Source organism: Asterias amurensis, chromosome 7 (genome assembly GCF_032118995.1).
Source record: "Asterias amurensis chromosome 7, ASM3211899v1".
NCBI lineage: Eukaryota > Metazoa > Echinodermata > Asteroidea > Forcipulatida > Asteriidae > Asterias > Asterias amurensis.
Genome location: NC_092654.1, coordinates 22,746,589 through 22,771,173, shown reverse-complemented (window position 1 = coordinate 22,771,173; position 24,585 = coordinate 22,746,589). Strand labels below are relative to the sequence as shown.

The following is a 24,585-nucleotide window of genomic DNA, read 5'->3' as shown; positions in this document are numbered from 1 at the left end:
GTTTTCTCTTCATTCCCTTTCAGCGCTTTGCATTCTCTTGGTAAAAGGCGCTTTATAAATGTCCTGTTTATTATTTTGTATGCAGAGAGTTTACTTTGGAACCTTGGTTAGACACATGTACAGATTGTTCGTGGCACACCTGTGCAAAGGTAGTCAGAATATAGGCGTGTGCCTCAGACCTTCACCTTGAACCAAATCAATACCTAGGAAATCAAATCTTTGGTGACACACGATTGTAAAGAAATGTAAACAAAGTAACTGTTTTGTTAGTAATATTTTTGCGTTGGTGGTGTTCCCACCGTTCAAAGTCACAACTTTTACCAGAGTTACATACTTCTCTGGTCTGACTGCATTGTGCTATTACACAATTAAAAATCTCTAATGGAAGAAATATGAGCAATTTTTAACAAGTTTTAGTAGCATACAGTGCGGACTGAGAACTGGAGTGTCCAGCCTTTAGCATTTTTCACTGGACAATTTCAGGGCAACTAGTGTTAATATAAAGAAGGAATGTCTACTAGTACATTTGGGCACTTCATAAGGGCACAAAGGCACTGACTAGGGGCTTGGGGGCAATCACCTATAGATATTATCGCCTTCTTGAAGTATCAGACCCTGTAATTTTGGAAGTTCATTTGCAGAGATGAGAAATTTGAGTCTTTTATCTCAATTCCTTTTTTTTTTTTTAAATGTCCGTCAATTATTTTCTTGAAATGAAATAAATCATGCTCTTTGATGTACCCCTCAAGTGCTGAGGATACTGTTCAGAAACTCCTTTAAAAAATGTACAACTCTTGCTACAGAGGTACTTTTACAATGTACTTCAGAGGAAATGTCATCATTTCAACAGGCCTTCTAAAATTTGAATCCTGGTTACTGACCTTTTTCAGCAAAAACTCTCACCCATGTTAAAGGCAGTGGACACTATTGGTAATTACTCAAAATAATTATTGGCCTAAAACCTTTCTTGGTGACGAGTAATGGGGAGAGGTTGATGGCATAAAACATGGTGAGAAACGGCTCCCTCTGAAGTGCCATAGTTTTCGAGAAAGAAGTAATTTTCCACGAATTTGATTTCGAGACCTCAGATTTAGAATTTGAGGTCTCGAAATCAACCATCTAAACGCACTCAACTTCGTGTGACAGGGGTTAGTTTTCTTTCATCATTATCTCGCAACTTCGAAGATCGAAAATTTTCACAGGTTTGTTATTTTATGCATGTTGAGATACACCAACTGTGAAGGCTAGTCTTTGACAATTACCAATAGTGTCCACTGCCTTTAAAGACGAAGGCCCAATTCAAAATCATCAGTCATGTTCAGCTGGTGGTTTTAAAGTGTATGCTTTATTTACATGGGTAGAGTGCTTGTCAGGCAAGTTGAAACGTTTTTTACTTAAATTGCTTTAGTGCTCATCAGCTTTTACTTAACAGTGTACTTAGATTCCCGCCAAGTTCTAAGGTTGATTCCATTAACTCTTATCCTGGTGTCAACCGTCCAAACTCATTTATCTTCATCTCAAGATCTGTTTCTTCACAAAAAGTTGTCACCAGGCGATCTGCATCAGTTGATCTTTCGTCATGGCGACTGATGTACGTATCTTGATCAAAATAGAGTTCAATGTCAGTTCAATCGGACAAAGGGTTTAGTGTTATGTCAATTTGTTATTTAGTAAATAAATGGAAGCAGTGACAAACATGTAAAGTTCAAATAATGTTCTCCAGGCTCTTTCCAAATAATTGTTTTAGCAATTTGAAATTAGAAATTTGAGACTTTTATCTCAATTCATTTTTTTTAATGTCTGTCAGTTATTTTCTTGAGAGCTTAAAAAAAAAAAGATTGGAAAAAAAGGATTAAGGAAGCTTGACTTGCACACTGTGCTCTCTTTGTATTGATGTGGAAGATAATATTGCTTCAAGGTTTTTCAAAGATTCATTTTCCTGATTTCTTTTTGGTGCAAATTTATGGCAAGTAGAATTTGGAACTTGGCATGGTGGGAGTACAATCTGATGAAGTTTGCAGAGACACCGTGTACACAAACAGAAGAACAGGCTGTGACAGTAACAACTCACTGTTTCAACCCTGACAATTCACAGAGTGTTTTATGTACATGGTGTCTTCACAAACCTCACTAAACAAATTTATGGCATGGTATTCTGGATGGGAGTGGATGTCACTGGTTCAAGTCTTGATCTAGTCAATTTTTTTTTGTTCAACCCAAAATTTGTGAACTTATAGCAACAATACAAATTGATTTATTTTAATATTATGTTAATCGTTATTTTAAAACATTTTCATTTTGTGGAAGTTACCAGCTTCCATTTGGGCCATATTGAAAACAGATGGGTCTGTCCACACTAATGGGACCATTTGATGTGACTTTTTTTTATAAATGGGTGACAAAAATAAACAAGAAGAGTTTTGTCAAGCTTGTTTCCCATGCACATTCCAAATCACTTCAAGGTTTTTGTTTGCAAAGAGCAAGACACATTTATCTGTATTTTAGCAATAACTGGGGATCATCTTCAAGATGATTATGTTTGTAACAGGGGAATGTTGGACAGACATTTCGTACATAAATGGTGAGAAAGGCATAATAATATAAACAGATTGCCAAAAATGTTGTCCCCTACAATGCTGTCCCTGCAAAGAATGTTTCCAGGCAAAACCAAGACATCTGCGTGGGAATTATCTTGAAGAAGAGGTTTGTAACATGGACAGATATTTGTCACAATATGTCTGTCCATGTTAAAAACAAACATTCATACCAGCTGAAAAACCTCAAGGTACTCTTGGTTTATACAGATAACCATAAAAATAGGGGCAATGGGTCTAACTTAATTAACCTTTGAGTAAATCGATTAATTAATTATTTGTGTCATCCATTTCTAGTCAATTCCAATACAAAATGTCTGTCCTCGTTACAAACAATGTGTCTTAAAGAAAACTGCGTAACTTCTTAAATAATAAGACATTTGTTATACTGTTTGGTAAGCACACTCACTATCAGCAGAGAATTGTACAAAACAAAATACAGGGGAAAATGTTGTATTTTGTGTACCCTCCCAGTCACAGTCCCAAAAGTTATATTTTGGAACCAAAAAGACCCATTAGTGTGGACAGACCCAGATCTTAAAACTGTCTGGGAAACTTTTGAATGGTCACCGAAGCCAAATCCATGGCAACAGACAGAGGCCATGACATCGGTGCACTGTTTGTAATTCCTTAATGGAGTGTGCCACTGTTGAAAATTGTAATATTAGTGAAATTAATGAGGTGCATTTGTAAATTAAACAGATGAGCAGCTAGGGATTTGAAGAAAGAGCTTTGACAATTGATGCTCTTTCACAATTACGATATCAGTTGGGGGGGGGGGGGAGGGTCAAAGACGTAGATCCGCTGGACTAAGACTGGTTACGATGAATACAATGGAACGGAAATCAGAGATGACAAGAAATCCATCCGTTTTGGAGCAAAGAGCCTGGCTTCCTGTTGTTAAGGCGGAGTTTATCTTTAGCAGACTCTGAGCTCCATTGTTGTAAATTGTGTACAATGAGGCACTTCTTTCTGTGCATGGCACTTTACTGCATCGTCAGAAGCTGTAGGTGCAAGAGGCATACGAAGCATAAAAACTAAAAATATAAATACAAATTGTAAATATTATAACAACGTGCTGGTACCTGCTAAACTTGATGCTAATTAAAGAAACATGTTGCCTTGGATCGATAGAGTTGGTCTTTGAAAAGCAGTTGTAACCGTTTGTTATAAAATGCATGGTTGGAAAGATGTTTTAAAAGTAGAATACAATGATCCACACAAACATGCCTCGAAATTGCACGGTTTTCCCTTTACCTCGTCGACGAACATGGTCGGCCATTTATGGGAGTCAAATTTTTGACTCCCATAAATGGCCGACCGTGTCAGTAAAATGATTACTCTAGTAAAAGTGTATGTTTGGTGACATCATCGGTAATATTTATTTTAATCAGACCTTTGCCAGACTTGTATGCTGTGATGGTAAAGCATCAAAGGATGTATATTTCAACCTAAAAGGCAATAAACAACGCCCTTTCAAATCATTTCACAGGCACTTCTGGTTTAAACAGGTCAAATGGTCAACGAAAGTTCACCAACATATCCATTTCTGTAAAGTACGTAAAGCCCTTTTATATGATGTATAGATTGTCAAAATAGCTTATGTAGTTTAGGAAATATGAACTTAGGAAATATTGACGACTGTAGAAAAGACTGTAAGGGGCATGTATGTTTAAACCGCCTGGAACGAAGACTATTCTTCATGAAGCTTTTTCGCGCTCTATGGATGATCACTGGAGCGTGACTCTGCTGCACCGCTGTACACTACACGTTGTGTGTATGCCTACGTGCAATGTTTATGCACATACCAATGGGGATTTACGTTGTTCTTTAGACGTGAATTTTGAAATTTTCAACCTCTTTTTTGAGCCAGAAGACAACATCGAAATGGGGTCATGTCTGTGGGGCGTTTACGGAGTTTTCAATGACAATTCCAATGATGTTTCGATTGTAAGAATCCCTCATGTAGATCAAAAGTTATGATTTTTTGATTTAATAAGCTTTGAATATTCATAACTCAAGAATGGATGACGTCATCATGACGTAACTCATGTGGTTTCTTCTCCTAATAAATATCTAACTATGTGTGAAGTTTCAAGTTCATACGATGTTTGGAAAGATTTTTCTGTTAGGGGACAAGGGACGTACAGAAGAAGAAGAAGAAGAAGAAGAAGAAGAAGAAGTATCAATAAAAATAAAAAAAACGAACAAAAATAAGAGGTGTTCCGGGCTGTTGGCCCGAACACCTAAAAAATTAATAACCAGAATTTATTTCACAAGACCAGAATCAAAATAAGTTCCACGAGAATTGAGAGAAGATCAATTGATCTCATTTGTTTTATTGGTAACGGAGTACTTAGAAATGTAGTCAACCGATATTGAAAGATATTTATATAAGTTCAGTCAATATTTTTTTACACAAAGATATTCATACACAGTGAGGTATTAATTCAATATTCAATTTAAAACAGAAGACTATTTGGCTTGTTCAGTCTTCAGTTTACTGGCCAACACTAAAATCACTGGCCACAGGCCTGCAGTGTCCAATGCTTACTTTGAGCCATGTTGTTCTCTGGCTTGTTCAGTCCGAGACAGTTTACTGGCCTAAAACTAATATTCACTAGTGTTGAATATCATTTAGTTCCATGTAAAGATGCTATTTACTTTAATAATAATAATGGTGGAGAGCGTGTCATGTGGGTGTGTTTAAACGGTTGATAAAGACACATCTGTTGCTGTTTAAGACCGGCTGGCTTCACGTGTTGGGTGCGCAAGCTCATGTACGCCAATGTAAATTACGCGGAACGCAATTCATAGCTATTAGTAAAAGCGCGTAATATGTGTGTAAACGCACGTACACACCGACCGACGTGCACAAAACATTTTTACAAAAGTTTTTGAAAAATTCGCAAAAGAAACAGTGTCACAGAAACAGTGAGATTATTTCGCTTTTTAACATAAGGGCATTTATGAATGAGAATAAAAGAGTAGTGACTTTTTCTTAAAGGGCTGTTTAAAACCTTACAGGGTCGTGGCCGTGCAATAAAGGCCCTCGCCTTCGGCTTGGGCCTTTATCACACAGCAACAACCCTGCCAGTTTTAAACGGCCGTTTAAGAACTCGTCGCCTACTCTTTTATTCCCTCATAAAAAAACCATTTATATAACACCTTATGCAAGGCCTGAAAGTCTTCACAAAAATACAAAAATCAGCAACTACATATACTACAGATAGAAAAAAATAATCTTATTATAGGTAGTTATAAAGCAATACAATACATACCAATAAAATGTAGGAATATAAAAAGAGTTGATAAAATCACAAGATTTTTAAACCAAATTACTTGGCATGTAAGAATTTGTAGAAAGTTGTAAATTGTGTTTCTTCCAAAACTCAAGGACAGTAACTGCCGGAGCTGAAGCTGGGGCCGGAATAGAAAGACAGGATTTAAAGCTGAAAGAAATTCAATAAAAAAAAATTCAATCGCTGATGTCTCTCAAGTTGAAAAGGACAATATAAATCCAGTTTGTTTTTCCAGCAGTCACGCATCAGGACTTGTAAAGAAATTTGAATCAAATTTCAGTGGCTTTCGTGTTCCTGTCTGAAGTGACAATACAGAGTCTTTTTGTGGTTTGTTACGCCTACTTTTTATAATTGCTTGGGATTTGTATTCCATTGATGGCAAAATCTAATTACTCTGCTCAGCAGGATGTGAAAAAAATGGGGAAAAAATAGACAAATAAAATAAACGAAAAACGGAGGGAACAATGTTGGTGAAAATTACAACAAGCAAGTGACAGTTGCAACACTCCGGCCTTGGGGCCTTGTCACCTGGGGCTACATGTGTACATAACATGTTACATGTACTTCATGTAAAAGCCATGTCACTACATGAGGCAATTTACAGCCAACCAGTTCCAGCTGGCAATCTTTACCAAGAAAACTCAATCCTATCTTATTTTTCTTATTATTTTCCTGCATGCTGTGGATAGTGGGTTTAACAGCTAAATAGGGTCTCTTGTGCTGCCGAGGTGTTCCTTAGGCATGCTGTGCATTTGTTTGTCTCAAAGTTTTCTGTAAATATTGCCCTGTCTGACACGGCCTTAAAGACATTGGACACTATTGGTAATTGTCAAAGACCAGTCTTCTCACTTGGTGTATCTCAACATATGCATGAAATAACAAACCTGTGAAAATTTGAGCTCAATTGGTCGTCGAAGTTGCGAGATAATAATGAAAGAAAAAACACCCTTGTCACACGAAGTTGTGTGCGTTTAGATGGTTGATTTCGAGACCTCAAGTTCTAAACTTGAGGTCTCGAAATCAAATTCGTTGAAAATTACTTCTTTCTCGAAAACTAGGTCACTTCAGAGGGAGCCGTTTCTCACAATGTTTTATAATATCAACCTCTCCCCATTACTCGTTACCAAGTGAGGTTTTATGCTGATAATTATTTTGAGTAATTACCAACAGTGTCCACTGCCCTTAAAGGGCAAGGCAGTTTTTGCCTAAGAGCACTATGAGAAACACTTCAATTTCCACAGGAACATTTCGAGGGGACACCAAGGGGCATGGAGGTGATTGCCTCAGTTGACTCTGCGAAGTATCAATTTAACTGTTTCTGTATGTATCTTTACCAAGGCCTGACATTAAAAAGAGCCGCAGTGAAGCAGATATTCTTCCTATAGTATTGTATTATCATCACAAAAATTATGTGAAAATATAAATGGGAATGATTTCGTTTTGGAGATTTCCTGGAACCGGTTGCCTGCAAAGTCTCTGACGTCAGACGTAGGATCTATTGGTTTGTTTGCACACCTGTTCTGGCCTGTACAATTATGTTAATGCCGATACATCTACAAGAGCTTGGTTTTTGTTCTGACTGATGTTGCAATGATTTCTGATTCTCAAGACATATGTTTGAGCACGGCCGCACAGTCAGCGCTGATAATTGAAGATAACTGAGGTGAAGCATGAAGAGTTTTCGAAGGACATAAACAAGTGATTGGAAATGTCTTCATGGATAGCGTTATTGCTCCCCGGATGGTTAATTGTACCTGCACATTGTTCAGAAGTTGCTGCATTATAGGCTTTGTATCGTAAAACTAAAGACTTGTACAAATCAGTCCCTACTTGATTGCTTGGGTTTTCCCTGGAATAATTCTCTGGGGTTTTCCTCCCACATCTAAAATTGGAATTTCTTTATTGTCTTAGCTCTTCTCGTTTTGCTCTAACAAGAATATATAACCAGACCCAGAAACCTATAGGCCCCCTTGCACATGATGTCACAAGCTCAAACAGCGCCCTCACTGAGGTCAAGAAGACCTATCATTGGCAGAGAGTTGCGCGTGACGCGTATAGACACTCGTATTTCCATGGCCGGACATCAGCTATGCAAGGGGTCCGTTAGTTGTCCAATTCTATTTGGTCTCTGATGTCATTCTTGAATTGGTCACCAGGGATGAAATGTACCCTGGGTCTTAGACTGGTGGTTTTGATAGCACGACACAATTCAAAATGTTGACACTGTTATAATGGGAGTCTTTTGAGATGCTGATGGCAGCAGACTAAGATTTTCTGAAGTAGCCGGCAGCAAAGGACCGAGTAGCCGGCAAAATCGCCAGCAGCCGGCGCTTCTGCACAACACTGCTTAACAGCTGCAGAGTGTCTTGAAACCAAGACTACATGTACATGTAATCATGCTTTAGCAAGCTTTTATGCTTCATAATAACCAGGAATAACTACCTGATGTGGCGTGTGAAAATGTAATGGAGTGTAATGACATTCAGGCTTCTGTGATGTGTTCACTTTTGCATAAAAATAAAAGCCTTGCAAACACTGCACCAATTTCGTTGTCATGGTGTTGAAAATTGGTAGACAGTGAATGTTGACAGTATGTGTGCTTAAGTGCCAGTGGGATCTTAAAGGCACTGGACACGTTTGATAATATTGTCAAAGACCAGTATTCTCGCTTGGTGTTTCCCATTATATGCATAAACACAAGTCTGTGAAAATGTTGACTCAATTTGGTCATGGAAGTTGCAAGAGAATAATAATGAAAAATTGTTGCACAAATTGTTAAGTGTTTTCAGATGCCTAAAAAAGGCTTCAGGCCTGAAGTCTTTGAATATTTGAGTGAGAAATGATATCTTAAAACAAAAAACTATGTTACTTCAGAGGGAGTCATTTCTCACAATAATGTTTTGTACTATCAACATATCCCCATTGCTTGTTACCAAGTAAGTTTTCATGCTGAGACAATTATTTTTAGTAATTACTTATAGTATCTATGTCTAGTGCCTTTAAAATGTTTGCTGTACATTAATGATGCATAGACCACCCATGGCGTCACATGTTTACGAGGGCCAACAGAGCTTGGGATTTATGAAGGCACAATGTGTACACAGCTCAGTAGAGGAAAGCATAAAAGTAATTAGGACCGCAGTGTGTGATTTATTTTAAAGGAACACGTTGCCTTGGATCGGCCTTGGTCTATAAAAAGCGTTTGTAAAATGCATATGGTTGGAAAGATGTTTTAAAAGTAGAATACAATAATCCACACAAGTTTGCCTCGAAATTGCGCGGTTTTCCTTTTACTTTGCGAACTAACACGGTCGGCCATTTATGGGAGTCAAAAGTTTGACTCCCATAAATGGCCGACCGTGTTAGTCGACGAGGTAAAAGGAAAATCGTGCAATTTCGAGGCATGTTTGTGTGGATCATTGTATTCTACTTTTACAACATCTTTCTACCCATATGCATTTTATAAAAAACGGTTACAGAACGCTTTTCAAAGACCAACTCGACCGATCCAAGGCAACGTGTTCCTTTAATGAGCTATTGATATGAGGAACTTGTGCACTAGTAACATTTTGGTAAACATTCATTTTAATTGTGGTAGGCCTAATTGATGCTTTATATAAAATATTCTCCTGTGGTCAGTTAAGTATTTTACTTGTCTTGCCTGCCAAGAAATGCACAGGATGATGTGCAAGGTCACTCTTTTAACCTTGTTGGCTTACCCAACTTTTCTAAGCGCTCTTGAGCGGGTGTCCTTGAAGACTACAGTAAAACCAGGGCAACAGCACCACAATACAAAGATACAAATTTACAAAATGGTGAATGTAACTTGGCTGAATAAAAAAAAAAAATCCAATTTACCCCCATAAAAATAGAAATATAAATTCTATGCTTTGTGCCTAATTACACATACCGTATGTACATATTTAGTTAAATTAATCGTCAATATTTGCATTAAAATAAAATGCTCAGAAAAGGTAGTTTATCATCAACCAATATAACATGTTTTATAACTGGGTAAAAGGTATTTCGCTTCTCAAAAACAAAATGTCCTGCCGACATTTATTAACATACTCTGACTGTACCCTTGTCATTCGTTAATTAAACTAATGGTGTGATGTTCTGTAAGATAGAGCAGTGGTTCATGATTACCTGGGTTATAGTTGAAGAAGCCGTATCAAGCAAGAAATTAATGCCCGATTAATAAAGATTTCAATGAAGCACCTTTAAGCGCTACATGAGAATATGACATTATTTGTCCTGTTTTTGAAATTAGTAAGCAAAGCATAATCAGCTCTGCGATTTTGCAGTTTTTTTAGACCCTGTGAGGAAATGTGTGAACTTAGTTTAAACACAGGGATACTGTGTGATTTCTCTGTTTTTAACCGGAAATCTGATTTTTTTTAAAACCCCAAACCTCCCAAAATATTTGTAAAAAATTTGTGCAAGCTTTCACGCTTAGCGCTTGCAAGCTCTCAGGCTTTGCACTTGCAAGCTAACACGCTTTGCGCTCAAAGTTCAGTTTTTTTTCTCAACAGCCCTGTTTAAAAAATAAAAAAAAAATAAAATTGTTAGTCTGGTTGGTTATTATCATTTTATTTGGCCATTGATACAAAAAAACACACCAATACAGCCAGCCAAAAAAAGATCAAACTGTAGTACCAATTGTGATGCAAGGAAAGCACCAGTGATGAAAGCACCCTTATGCGGTCGAAAATATGTTAAATTGGGTGCCGAGATGGACAGGTGAGGGCCAGTCCCATTAATGATTTTCTGCATAATGAATACGCTGTTAATTATAAGCTGCTCATCAAGTGAGCTTGTCAAACCTCTCAAATCTTGAAGAATCAAGAAAACCATCCAGCTGGAGCTAACTCGTCCAGAAATCTTCTGTATAAATATACCACAGCTCAATGTCATATTCATCTCTTTACCAGTAAAGCGAGTTTTTCTGCCATCGATTGCGGAAAAACATGCACAGGAGCTTGAGTAGTTTCATAAATGATCATGAAGTTTTTGAGTCCCGCGTTCACTTAATATTTTGCTTTGTTTGCCGGCTCGATCCAAGCGTGCATAATGTACAGCTTTACTAATGGTACGCTGTGGTAGGAAACAGCACTCAGTTTTATTGATGGAGTGGTGAAGGGTGATGTAAGTAGTGTTTCGTCCTCCACCGTAGAACTTGAGAACTGGCTAGGATCATCGACTGACTTGATTTTACCGAGAACGAGAGACGCATAGTATGTGCAAAAACATTCTAGATTGTATAGAAGAGTTTGCGGTAACACCATGTAATAACAATCTATAAATGAGTTGGGGTGGTTCTGAAAAGAACCGTTCGATTAACTCGACGTTTCGCTCAGTATGCTCTGATCGTCTTCTGGAGAATGCACCATGCAAAGTTTCAAATCCTACTTATTCTAGATTGTGTTTGAGAAAAAAGAAGAGTTAGCTTACTGCTTACCAACCAAGAGCTGCCAACCATTGTATTTTGCAATCAGGGAGATTTTCTTCAACAGTCAAGGAGAATATTTAGAATTACATTCAACGTAATTGGGAAAAGTTATCAGGAAGATTTTCAAATTCAGGAAGATTTTCAAATTCGTGCATCAGAACATGGCAAGATTGGTTTATTTTCAGGGAACTCTCTGCAGAATCAGGGAGAGTAGACAGCTCTGACAAAAGGACCTACGGTGAATGGCATGACGTTGCAACCCTAGCAGAGTCGGAGTCTCGAAGGCTAAATTTATTTGTGTTTGAAAATATCTATCATGATGTGCTTATATTTCTGTAAATTTGCAGGAATCGGCGACTAGCTCAATGGCAGCCAGGCTTCAGGAGTTTTATGAGACCCTTGCGAGCCCTACAGATCACTGGGAGCTTCTTGAGGCCATCGGGGAGGGTACATATGGGGGTGTCTTTAAGGTGCGCAACCTGGAGACTGGAGAGTATGCCGCTGCCAAACGTGAGTAGTAAAGAAATACTTTGACATTTACTTTGGATATTTGTGTGTGTACATGTAACTTAATCTCCTGAGGTATTGCACTTAAATTAATATGAATATTTATAATGCGTTAGTATCCATCACAAAAATTCTCATATAAACCAGAAAAATTAAGATCCACCTAAGAACTATAAGGCTTGGGAACTAAAAATAATGTTTTGAGTGAACCAAAAGTATACCCTGCCTTAACAAGTTTGTTTGTTTAAGGTTTGTTTGTTTGTTTGTTTGTTGCTCCCTTAAGTTATGGACAGCAGTTTGAAACCACTGATGCAGCAGTTATATAATTGTTATTTATAAATCAATTAACAATTGCTGTGTCAATGATGAATACAAAGTGCTTGAGTTTGTTGAATACAAGATCTGCAAAGAGTTACTCAATATTTAAATGTTGTTCATTTGGTTTCAATAAGTTTACGCATGATTGTGGCTAGATGCAGATAATTAACCTGATATTTGTACCCTAATTAATGGTTTGTTTTTGTTGTTTTTTCTCCCAAAGTTATGGACGCTGTGACAGAAATGGAGGAGGAGATAGAGTCGGAGTACCAGATCTTAAAGAATTGTTGCAATCATCACAACTTGCCGCAATTCTATGGAGCGTATTACAAGGTCATGCCGGGTACCAAGCACAATCAGATTTGGCTGGTGATCGAGGTAGATATTGACTTTTCCACTGGTATAGCCAAGTACACCAGTTTGTGACTCTCTGTGGTTTGAGGCGATGTATTGTGGAGTATACTTTATCCAATGTGGCGACTACAGCTACCACTACGACTTTTGCTAAGAGTGTTGCCAAGGGCGTACTGTATTTCAACGCATGATGATGCGGAGGTAGACGACGCTTTGTGCGGAAATACAATACTTGTTGTGCAAGGGTTCGAAAGTTCTACTGACGGCAGATACACAGAATAAAGATCAAAACAGCAAAGTTGACATTGTAACTCTGAAAACAATCTCATTATTTTAGATTTGACTCCTAGTAGAGTAGTGTTTTATATTAAAAGCCGAAATAGCCAACCAATATTGAAACACTCCTTTCACAGGATTCTACCTGCCTCCAAGCTCGATTGTCTAGTGGTAAGACATCTGCTCTTGCAATGCAAAGGTCGTGGGTTCGAATCCCACCCCAGTGATTTGCCTAGTGGATTTTTTTCACAGAAATCGGGAAAGTACCAATTATACAGTGCTTAATAAACATCGGTGTATGGGTAAAAACAAACTTTACTCTTATTCCTGGTGCAAAAATCGATTACTTCTTTCTTTGGTTGAAATTTTAAACAGCTTTGTGAGGCTGGTGCTGTGACAGATCTCATTCGTGGAATGCTTGAAGGACATGAGAAACCAGACGAGACTTTCATTGCTTATATACTCAGGGAAACATTACAGGTAAGTAATAAATACAGGACTTTTGAAACTTAAACTACCACAATTGGAGGAACATTTGACCTGGATTGGGTTATTGGAACTAGTCGGGGTATAAATGGTTGCCCCAAAAGCAGGGCTCAATGTTGGGGGGGGGGGGATTCAACAAAACTGCAGGGCTAATTTGTAGCTTAAAGTCATCTGGAAATATAATATTTTTTTTCTTCAAACATTAAAGTATATGTTTCTGAACAATAAAATAATTTTTTGAGTAATTGTTTTGACAAAAGCTTTATTTTGACAAAATACCACTTCCAGGTGACTTTAAAATGTTTACTGGACAAACAGTTTTTTTTAAAGGTCGTAAGTGCAGTTTGTATGGATTTCATAAATGTGCTTTTTTAATATTTTTAAGTCCCTGGTAGATGGAGTTTATAATATCAATATCAAGTAATTGTTGGCAAATAGAAACATTCAGTTGTTAAGAAAAACATTCACTTGTGAATTTTCTTTTTCCTTTGAATTGATACACATTTTTCACTTAGTAGCCTTTTGAATATTACGGGAATAAAGTTACCAAACATGGGATGACAGAAAAATCAAATGACCCTTAGAGAATTAAACTGTAATTTATGGCCTTGTCGCAGTGAGCCAACTATTTGTAAATCTAAAAAATGAAATAAAAATAATAGTGGTAGCTCTTGCATAACGCTCAAATCTGTTACCCAGTGATGCTTAGACGCTTGATCATAATTACCAAGGTCACATGTCCATTTAATTCATTCAGCTCGATTACCGTCTCGGCCCCTAGGGAGTATAAAACCTGCGCTACCAAGTATCGTAGTGCACTAAAGGACACAAGTGTACAAGAAGACAAGTAATAAATAGTGGCTTCTTATATAGTCTAGGTCCGTACGCTCATGGCGCTTCGACATGAGTGACCCCTGGTCACCGGGCCATTTTATTTCATTCCTTAAAGACACTGGACACTATTGGTAATTGTCAAAGACTAGTCTTCACAGTTGGTGTATCTCAACATGCACAAAATAACAAACCTGTGAAAATTTGAGCTCCTTGGTCGTCGAAGTTGCGAGATAACTATGAAAGAAAGAACTATGTCACACGAAGTTGTGTGCTTTCTGAGCTCTCGAAATCAAATTTGTGGAAAATTACTTCTTTCTCGAAAACTACTATACTTCAGAGGGAGCCATTTCTCACAATATTTTTACTATCAACCTCTCCCCATTACTCGTTACCAAGTAAGGTTTTATGCTAATAATTATTTTTAGTATACCAATAGTGTCCACTGCCTTTAAAGCAGCTCAGCTCTCTTGAGGAGTGTACAGCCTGTGCTGCCAAATGAACAAGAACCATCTCTGCCCTCACAGGTACCCATTCATCCCTCGGGTAAAGAGAAGCAATTATAGTGAAGCATCTTGCTCAGGGACACAAGTGCCATGACCGGGATTCGAACCCACAAACTGTTGACTCAGAACTTGAATCTTTAGTACTAACTGACTGCTCAACTTCGCCAACATTTCAAAACTGAAAATAGAAACGTTAAATCAAAGGTTGTTGGTTCAAATCCCACTTAAGTCAAATTTTCTTTTTTCAACCCCAAATTATTTCAAAAAGAGACTAGATAAATGAATTGTTCAAAGATACCTCAGGAGGATTAATGTGTATTGTGAATCCATGGTTTAAAGGCAGTGGACACTATTGGTAATTACTCAAAATAATTATTAGCATTAAACCTTACTTGGTAACGAGTAATGGGGAGAGGTCGGTAGGATAAAACATTGTGAGAAACGGCTTCCTCTGAAGTGGAGTATTTTTTTAGATAAGAAGTAACTTCACGAATTTGATTTCGAGACCTCCGATTTAGAATTTGAGGTCTCGAAATCAAGCATCTGAAAGCACACAACTCTGTGTGAAAAGGGTGTTTTTTCTTTCATTATTATCTCGCAACTTTGACGACCGATTGAGCTCAAATTTTCACAGGTTTTATATTTTATGCATATGTTAAGATAAAGCACTGTAAGTGAGAAGACTGGTCTTTGACAATTATCAATAGTGTCCAGTGTCTTCAAGTGTTTTAAGACAAACTACAAGAAACATATTGCCTGGTTTAAAGAATAAATAAATAAATAAAGAGACCACAACTTTCTTTGGTTCGACAATTTTTCTTTCTACGAGTCGAACAATAACACTAAATAGTGGATGCATGCAACTTTTCCTCGGATTAGCTAAAAGAAAATTATATTCTTAATTGTGCCATTCAAACTTGAAAAAAACACTGTACAAAACCATTGGAATTTTGTAATTTCCTCTTTTTTGGTGAAGTTACATTTGCATGCCTAAAGTGTCAACGTCCGACAATTACCCAAATCAGTTGGTTTTGATGATATAACATTTACTTTGAATACACAAAGACCAAGTATGTCTCTTCCTTTCAAATGATATCAACACTCTTATATATGACAATAAGCCCTAGATTGCCACAATTCTGTTTGGATTTGAGAATCTTGAGGGGTATTTCCTCTGAAATCTAATTACACATGTCCCTCCTCTTATGTGATCCCTATCATTTTATCCTTTCATGGTCGCGTATCGGCGCCTCTTTCCCCGGCGCCTCTTTCCCCAACGCTGATAGCTGCCATTATCGGCCGTATTCATGTCGGTAAATAAGCGACTAGACACCTGCTGTTATTTCTCTATCCTTCCCCCACCCGTCGCGACTGTATAGACGTTGCCATGGTGATGAGTGCCACTTCCTTCAGAAGGGAGTGAGTGTGTGTACATGGTTGTCAGGTAGTCTGGTAACTACTTCGTTACGTGTTAGTAAACCAAATGATTATCACGTTAGTTGGGGATTATGCATTGGGGGACATTAGCAAAAACCCAGCATAAAGTGACTGATACATGAAAAGATTGTATTCGCGTTTTGAAAATTATTATTATTATTACTATTTATTTTTATTATTAATGATATTATTTCTACTATTAACCATGATTAATTTTTGTGTGTCTCAGGCTTAAAAACTGTTTTGGGCAGTTGGTAAAATCAGCAAAAAATTAAAATGGCATTCTTGTTCTTCCTACTCTCCTGATTTCCTGGGTTTGTGTTTTGTTCTTGCACTTGGTAAAATCACCAAATATTGAAATGACTTGTTTTAAAGACATTGGACACCATTGGTAATTGTCAAAGACCAGTCTTCTCACTTGGTGTATCTCAAAATATGCATAAAATAACAAACCTGTGACAATTTGAGCTCAATTGGTCATTGAAGTTGTGAGATAATAATGAAAAAAAACACACCATTGTCACACGAAGTTGTGTGCTTTCAGATGCTTGATTTCGGACCTCAAATTCTAAATCTGAGGTCTCAAAATCGAATTCGTGCAAAATTACTTCTTTCTCAAAAACTATGTTTCGAGGGAGCCGTTTCTCACAATGTTTTATACTATCAACCTCTCCCCATTACTCGTTACCAAGTAAGGTTTTATGCTAACAGTTATTTTGAGTAATTACCAATATGAACATACGAACATGTAGATCAGCCTATGCAGTATAAAAAAAAGTCCTACATTTTAACATTTGAGAAATATCATGCCTGTTTTTTTACTGATTTGATGTGTGTATTTCATGTTCTCTCAACAGGCCCTCAGTCATCTGCATGGTCATCATGTCATGCATCGAGATGTCAAAGGTCATAATGTTCTCATGACCTCAGATGCACGTATTAAGCTGATTGACTTTGGTAAATATACCCTTGACACTGCAGCTGAATATTAGCACTGTATACTCAGTACTTTCCCAAGTCCTGTGAAAAAATATCACAGGCATGTTACTCGGGTGGGATTCGAACCCACGACCCTTACAATTCTAGAGCAGTGTCTTACCAACTAGACTACCGAGGTTGCCCGGTAGCTAGAGGCAGTTCGAATCCTATGTTTTGGCAGCAGGTACCGCAACTATGTTAAATGCCTGTGATATTTTTTCACGGGACTCGGGAAAGTACTGAGTATACAGTGTTAACACACATCGGTGTATGGGTAAAAAAAAAAAAAAAAAATTAATAATAATAATATTCTGTGTAGAATTGTTACATTTTTTTTTACTTGCAGAGTGTGTGATGGCCAAGTTCCTTTGTTTATTTTGTGTTTATTGTGAAATAAATTCAAATGACAAGAAGATCTTTGATGTGTTTGATGAATAAAACAAATATTAAATGCATTTTGTTAATGCATTGTCGCAGAATATAATCATTCAGTCAAATATGGCTATTCCAATTCAGTTGACTTTGCCTCACGAAATTGAATAATACAGATTTCACCTTGTAATTATACTATATATTAAGAATACACTGACATGAGTAAAAGCCTCAGTTTTGAAATTAGTTTTTAAATACATTTTTGGATTGTGTGTCTTGTTTCTTTCAGGAGTGTCTGCAGTATTAAAGGGACGTAGTAAGCGGAACACATCGGTTGGTACCCCGTACTGGATGGCGCCCGAGGTGATTGCTTGTGGCCAGCAACTTGAATGCTACTACGGAATCAAGTAAATAGTCAAATTCTACAAAATACATTTCTTTCAAAAGATTTCATTCTACTCAATTCATCAATTAATTTAAGGGTGTCATGGCCGATTGGTTTACAGCATTTTGTGTTCTTAAGCAAGATGCTTGACAATAATTGCTTCTCTCCCCAAAGGGTACCCTGCGAGAGTAGAGATTTATATTGTGGTGTACACCATTTTTTACACCATTTTCTCATGAGGTTAGAGACTTTTTTCCCCTCACTTTCATGAGTACTCACTCTTTCTACTGGAAAAATTAGTAGATCATACTAACTGAATGTGACCTCTGAGCTCCTCTTTAAACCATTGAGAATACCAGGTTTTTATTGTGCAGGAGAATTTGCCCATATGGTGATTAACCATAATGTTATGCCAAAATGCACTACTCATTTACTACATGTACACAGATGTTGGCAAGTGTGCGTGCAGATCAACCCCTATAAGCCGTGTTAGTAGTAAAAGTGAGCAGTTCCAATGCGTCAACAGTGGTCCGTAACACCGCAATTATGACCCCCGAATCTCCACCTCTTTTGTGTACTTTTTTTTCTGAGAGGTGTGTGCATTTTTCACCATGCTTCAACTCTAAGGAGCCTACAACAAGTAGCTGTTGAGTGGTGTTTGACAAATACTTTTTTTCTGCTTAAGCTACTCTAAAAAATACTGTGTATGCAAAAAAAGTTTTGACCCTAGCAGAGTCTTTCTCGAAAGCTAAATTGGAGGCTAAAGACTAGGGTTGAAATATCCGCCCATTAACTATGTTTACATTTATACCATAGGTCCTTCTGTTTGGTAAGCAGTGTGCTACAGCTAGTAATATTTTCTCAAATAACGGTTGTTCATGTCATTTTCATTTTGTTTTTTTCCCTGACTGTTAGGAGTGACATTTGGTCCCTTGGCATCACTGCAATAGAATTGGCTGAAGGTGAGCCACCGCTGAAAAATCTTCATCCAATGAGAGCTCTTATGAAAATACCAAGGTACGCCAATTTTATAAAAAAAAATTCTACAAAACATATACGCTCATGAAAAAAGGTTTTCTATTTCTAGTGAAACTCGTTTAATTGACTTTAACTAAAGTAAACCAAACAACGCATAGATTTAAGATGAATTTAAACAAAACGTAACAAGAATTTAGAAATATTTGTTGTTTGAGGCATATAGACATATTTGCATAAAAGATACTTTCTTGGTTAATTTTTCAGACTCTTATTTAACATTAGGAGACATTTCGAATTGCCAATAATTAAAAATGTTAATCCATTTTGCGATCCACATGTATGCTCCTGAAAAAAAGGGTTTCTCTATTTTCATGCAAGAAAAGTCCAACAGTGTTGGTATTTAGTCACTTTATCACTGATATTAGTCACTGTATCACTGATTGCAAACATTTATTTATTTTATTTTATTTTATTTATTTCTTGTTTATCCTGGGAAATCCATTCAGTAAGAAAAACTCACTGATCTCCCATGGATCCCAGCTAATAACAAACTACAGAAATGAACTTAAGATAAAAATATTACAAATTTACACAGAAAAACAAATATCATTTGAAGAAGCTTTATCAAAGAAAATCTTTAAAATAGATGTTAAAAGAAAATCCTAAATGAAAAAACTGTAAGGTACAATTGCAGCCTGTTAGTTACAATAGTTTTTTTTAAACTACAGCATGTTATTGCTTAGACACTAGTTTTTGTTTGGACAAAGGTTTTGTTTGTGAAATTCCATTTATAAACGAATGATTATTGACTCTCATTATTCAGGAACAAGCCACCAACATTACAACACCCCTCTGAATGGTCACCAGAGTACAATGACTTTGTTGCAAGGTAAGATCATGTCCAAATTGGCGGCTACAGCTACGGCTCTGGCTACATTCCTACGTCATCATGCATTAAAGTGTAGTACGACCTTAGCAACACCCTTAGCAACAGTTGTAGCCGAAGCTGTAACCACTGATTCAGTAACATTGTACTTCAGAGGGAGCCGTTTCTCACAATATTTTATACTATGAACAGCTCTTCATTGCTCGTTACCAAGTAAGTTTTTATTCTAAGAGTTATTTCGAGTAATTACCAATAGTGTCCACTGCCTTTAATTGGTGGGTGTTTTCTTCTCCAGGTGTCTTGTCAAGGATAGCGAGCAACGAGCAGACACCGTGGAGCTTCTTGCCCATCGGTTCCTTGCCAAGGTGCCAACTGATGTCTCCATAGTTAGATCTCAACTCACCAGTCTCATTGGAATGTACACAGAGATAGACGGCCCTTCACATGTAGCGGAAGTCACAACAAAGTAAATTAAAGGGTTTGGGTAGTTTTTGTACAACAAAACACAGACTTCCATAGATATACATTACACTTACACAGTTTCAAGATAGTGGTAGTAGAAAACTTCCCTTAAAATATTACTTGCTGAGGTGCTTTAGTTTTGAGAAATGAGTAAAAACAATTAAAAAATAAATATTTTAGCACAAACAGCGGAATCACGCAACACTCCTGAACACATTGCTTTGTGATTTTCAATGGGCTTATTTAAAATTTGGGTTCTCTCTTATCAGGGTATCCATGGCATTGCCCCTGTTTATCTTTAAAGTTTAAAACAGCTAGAAATCTGCGATCTTTACATAAATCTCTTCTGACTCCCCCAGTTTTCAAAACCAAGTCGTATGGTTCCCGCTCTTTCCAACATGCACCAGTTCAGCTACGGACTAGTTTCTTGGGAATTCATTTCAGAAATTTTAGCGGTTTACCAACTCATTGATAATTATGCCATTGATTGTGTTAACCTGAACCTAATTCTCAAATCAATACCACAAGTTTGTTAAATGTATTTTGTTTTTTCCTTTTTCACAGGCATGGTAAACTAAACCCTGTCCGGACACGTGGCCTTCACAAATCGAGTCGGAAAACACCGGACATGGTGAACGACCTGGCTCAGCTGGAAAATCTTACGCAGGTAAAATATTTATACAAAATACACGGTGCTTCAAAATTGATGATGGAACCCAGAGCCAATCTCTGATTCTGAGGAACGTGTACAGAAATCATTGTACACGAAAGAGAGAGATCTTGGAGAAGACCAAAGTTTTATATCTTTTAAGATTGTTTTCATCTTGTTTTTTTCCCTTTTTTTTCAGGACTTTATTGTGCAGCACCTGTACAGTAGATTCATGAAGGGACAGATCTATACTTTCATTGGAGACATCTTGATCGCTGTGAATCCATATACTCAGCTCGCCATTTATGATCAAAGTGTACGTATTAAATAGGGTATTGACAAAGTGTCTTTAAAGCAATCGCACAACATCGGTAAACAGTATTGTCCAAAGACCCACACTTCGTGTATCACAACTTATGTAACGTAACAAACCTGTGAAAATTTAGGCTCAATCGTTCATCGGAGTCTGGAGAAAATAACGGGAAAACCCAACCTTGTTTCCGCACGTTTCGCCGGGTCATGACATGTGTTTAAAATAAATCTGTTGTTCTCGATATCGAGAATTGATAATTGTTTTAATGTTTTCTCAAAAAGTAAAGCATTTCATGGAATAATATTTCAAAGGAAGTCATTCACCATTACCTTCTGTAAACCCTGTAAGTTATTTGTAAATCTGTGAACTTTTAATTTTTGTTCTGTTCAGAAAGTGCCCAATGGCTTTAAATGCTGATTATTATTATTATCAATTCGGTGATCAAAAATCCTGCTCTAGTGATTTGACAATTATCCAGTCAGTTACCCTTGTGGTTATACTTGTTAAAGTATTGTTGAAATGTAAAACATTTTAATGATCCCAACACCTAAAAGCCTTTCTAACCAATTTCAACTTCAGGAAATACTATATGTGGGTCTTTCTCTCTATAAACCTAGATTTTCCTCTCTGATGCAAGGCTCATTTCATTGTGCCAAGGGCATTTCTATTGCAAATGTCTGAGGTCTGCTCGGACATTTTGAAGGGGCGCCAAGGCCAAAATAAGGGGCAGCAGTGTCTTAGATGAGGAGCTATTGAGATTAAGGCCCGGTGGCTTCAAGGCCTGGGTCTTAGAATTGTAAATTACTGTTTTGAGTTTATAGGATTTGAGGCATTGCACGGTGAGGTATGAATATACATTTGGTTGGCGGTTTATCTACTTGCCAGGTAGAGTTTGTTCTTAGAGAACTGTTTTGCTTTATTCTACTACTGCGGAGTAGATTGCTCGGGTGTTCGGGAGACTTCTCAGTTCTAAAAAGAACTGTCCTGCTTGTTACTATAACCCAGGCGGATGGTATAGGCTGGGACTACTACTTTAGCTGGGACTACTGCTTTAGCTTATAGGATCAAGATCAACGTTTCGACTAGCTTGCTCTAGTCATCGTCAGGAGTTTACCTTTTGAGTCACTCATTGTTTTGAGTTTGCTTTTTTTTTCTTGATTAGTTTTCCGAGCTGTACCGGCATGCATCCAAGCAAGCCAACCCTCCTCATATCTTTGGCATGGCTGATAGTACCTACCAAGCTCTTCTGTTTCACAACCATAATCAGGTAAGATGTACACACGTACATGTGTGGGTCATCATCGCGCTAATCGTGCACATTCACGTATTGCTTAAACGCCTGCGTGTTGCTCAGTGACCACATGTTATTTATTTGTTTCCATTGTATGCCATTCTGGACTGCTTGGTGAGTGACTGGATACTGCAAAACAAAAAACCTCTGTTTTATGGCAATATTACTGCTAAAAAAAACCTCTGTTTCAAGGCAATATTAAAAAAAGCAACAATCATTTGGTTGATTTTGATGGCATTTCATAATGATATTTTTGTATCAAAGTTCAAGAAAGACTCTGCCAGGGTCAAAACACCATTGTTTGGCATGTGGGCTGCTTGGTGTGAGTGACTCACAATACGAAGTCTTTATTAAACTGGATACTGCAAAAGCAAAAAAGCTTGTTTTATGGCAATATTACTGCTAAAAAAAAACTCTGTTTCAAGGCAATATTAGAAAAAGCAACAATCATTTGGTTGATTTTGATGGCATTTCATAATGATATTTTTGTATCAAGGTTCAAGAAAGACTCTGCTAGGGTCAAAACATCAGGCCGTTAACTATTTTTTGAAATGCTCAATTTTGAATTTGTCGTTTATTGACAGTGTTTGATTGTGAGTGGAGAGAGTGGGGCTGGTAAGACTGAGAGTGCCAACTTACTGGTTCAACAGCTGACGAAACTTGGGAAGGTATGTAACCATTATCAATTTGTATGATGTCTAGCATCAGGTAGTAGCCATCCACTGTTTGTTCTCAAATCTGGCCTAGCTGGTGTCCCATTTCAGGATGTCTATCTTCTCCTCTTATTAATTTTAGGATTTGAGCTGCCTCTAGCTACCAGGCAATCTCGATGGTCTAGTTGGTATGACACTGCTCTTGATGTAAAGGTTGAGTGTTCGAATCCCACCCTAATAATATGCCTGTGATTTTTTTCACAGAGCTCAGGAGTACACAATACTAACACGAATCGATGTATATAGGGTAAACCAAAGTTAATGATCTTAATTTTGAAGCCAAAAATAAAATTAGTTTCTGAGGGGGGTGTTTCTCAAACAGTATTTCTGTCACAAATATTGAAGATGGAATTCACCCAAGCTCTGAGTGTACCTGAGTGTACATTCGGCCTTGTGAAGTGATTTGACCTCTTACTGTATAGAGATTGTAAGAGCGATTCTCTAACCTTTGACCTCTTTTTGACCTGACAGGCAATCAACAGGTCACTAGAGCAGCGTGTCTTACAGGTCAACCCGTTACTGGAGGCATTCGGCAATGCTCAGACCGTCATCAACAACAACTCCAGTCGCTTCGGCAAGTTTCTGGAGTTGAAATACACGGCTAAAGGACACGTCATGGGAGCCGAGATCTCGCAATACTTGCTGGAGAAGTCACGGGTTATTCAGCAAGCAAAGTAAGTTAAGTTGGGTACCTGATGAGGTTATATGTGATGCGATCCAGCAAATTGAGTCGTTTGTTGACCTAGGTCATTTAACAAAAGTTTATACATTTGAAAGGATCCTAACCTATACTTTAATACTGTTAAAATCCTACGTTTATACTACCTTCAAAAGTTGTGAAAGTAGAAATACCAAGATATGAGAGAGAATGAAACGGGCACAGAGGTTTTAAAGTCTAGTTTTTTATTGACCTTGTAAGCGAAGAGTGGTGATCGAAAGCACTGAATTTGGCGGTAAGCAGATCCATGAATTTAGACCCTGTAGGCAAAAAGGACTAGGGAGTAAGGGTATTGATGTATGCAATAATGCCTTTTCATTTTTAGAGGAGAGCGGAACTTCCACATCTTCTATTACATTCTGGCTGGTTTAGCTCAAAGTAACAAAAGCATCACTTACCATCTACAACTGGACAAGAGTTATCGGTAAGATATGTTCTCTCGTTTACTTGCATGTGTTTACAAACAACTTTGTGAGAGAGAGGTTGCCACAATGAAACCAGTATACAAACATCATTCCGTCAGCTTAATAATAATTATAAAAAAGACTTGTAATGCGCACATATAAAAAAAAACAGACACAAAAAAATTAGTCCTTGAAAACCTGTGATATAAGATAAGTTTTGAGAAGAGATTTGAATTTTGTGGTACAAAGACAAGATCTAAGATTAAGTGTTAGAGAGTTCCAGATGCAATGCACAGCTGAAGAAAAAGTCCTGTCACCCAATGAATTTGTCTAATATTGTTCTATGATTAATTCTTTTCTAAACATAATGGAA

The 24,585-nt window shown here is 37.4% G+C and overlaps 1 protein-coding gene across 4 annotated transcripts in view; it reads left to right on the top strand.

The window, feature by feature from the left end:
• LOC139939443 (myosin-IIIb-like) overlaps positions 1-24,585 on the top strand; it is a 71,468-nt gene that overhangs the window by 5,699 nt on the left and 41,184 nt on the right. For all 4 annotated transcript variants that reach the window (XM_071935365.1, XM_071935366.1, XM_071935363.1 and 1 more), the window contains exons 3-16: positions 11,696-11,858; positions 12,397-12,551; positions 13,179-13,283; positions 16,921-17,020; positions 17,703-17,820; positions 18,714-18,815; positions 19,600-19,665; positions 19,958-20,128; positions 20,689-20,791; positions 20,973-21,089; positions 22,249-22,353; positions 22,962-23,045; positions 23,562-23,764; positions 24,134-24,232. In XM_071935365.1, coding sequence (XP_071791466.1) covers positions 11,696-11,858; positions 12,397-12,551; positions 13,179-13,283; positions 16,921-17,020; positions 17,703-17,820; positions 18,714-18,815; positions 19,600-19,665; positions 19,958-20,128; positions 20,689-20,791; positions 20,973-21,089; positions 22,249-22,353; positions 22,962-23,045; positions 23,562-23,764; positions 24,134-24,232 — 1,691 coding nt within the window. The remainder of the gene's footprint in view (positions 1-11,695; positions 11,859-12,396; positions 12,552-13,178; positions 13,284-16,920; positions 17,021-17,702; positions 17,821-18,713; positions 18,816-19,599; positions 19,666-19,957; positions 20,129-20,688; positions 20,792-20,972; positions 21,090-22,248; positions 22,354-22,961; positions 23,046-23,561; positions 23,765-24,133; positions 24,233-24,585) is intronic.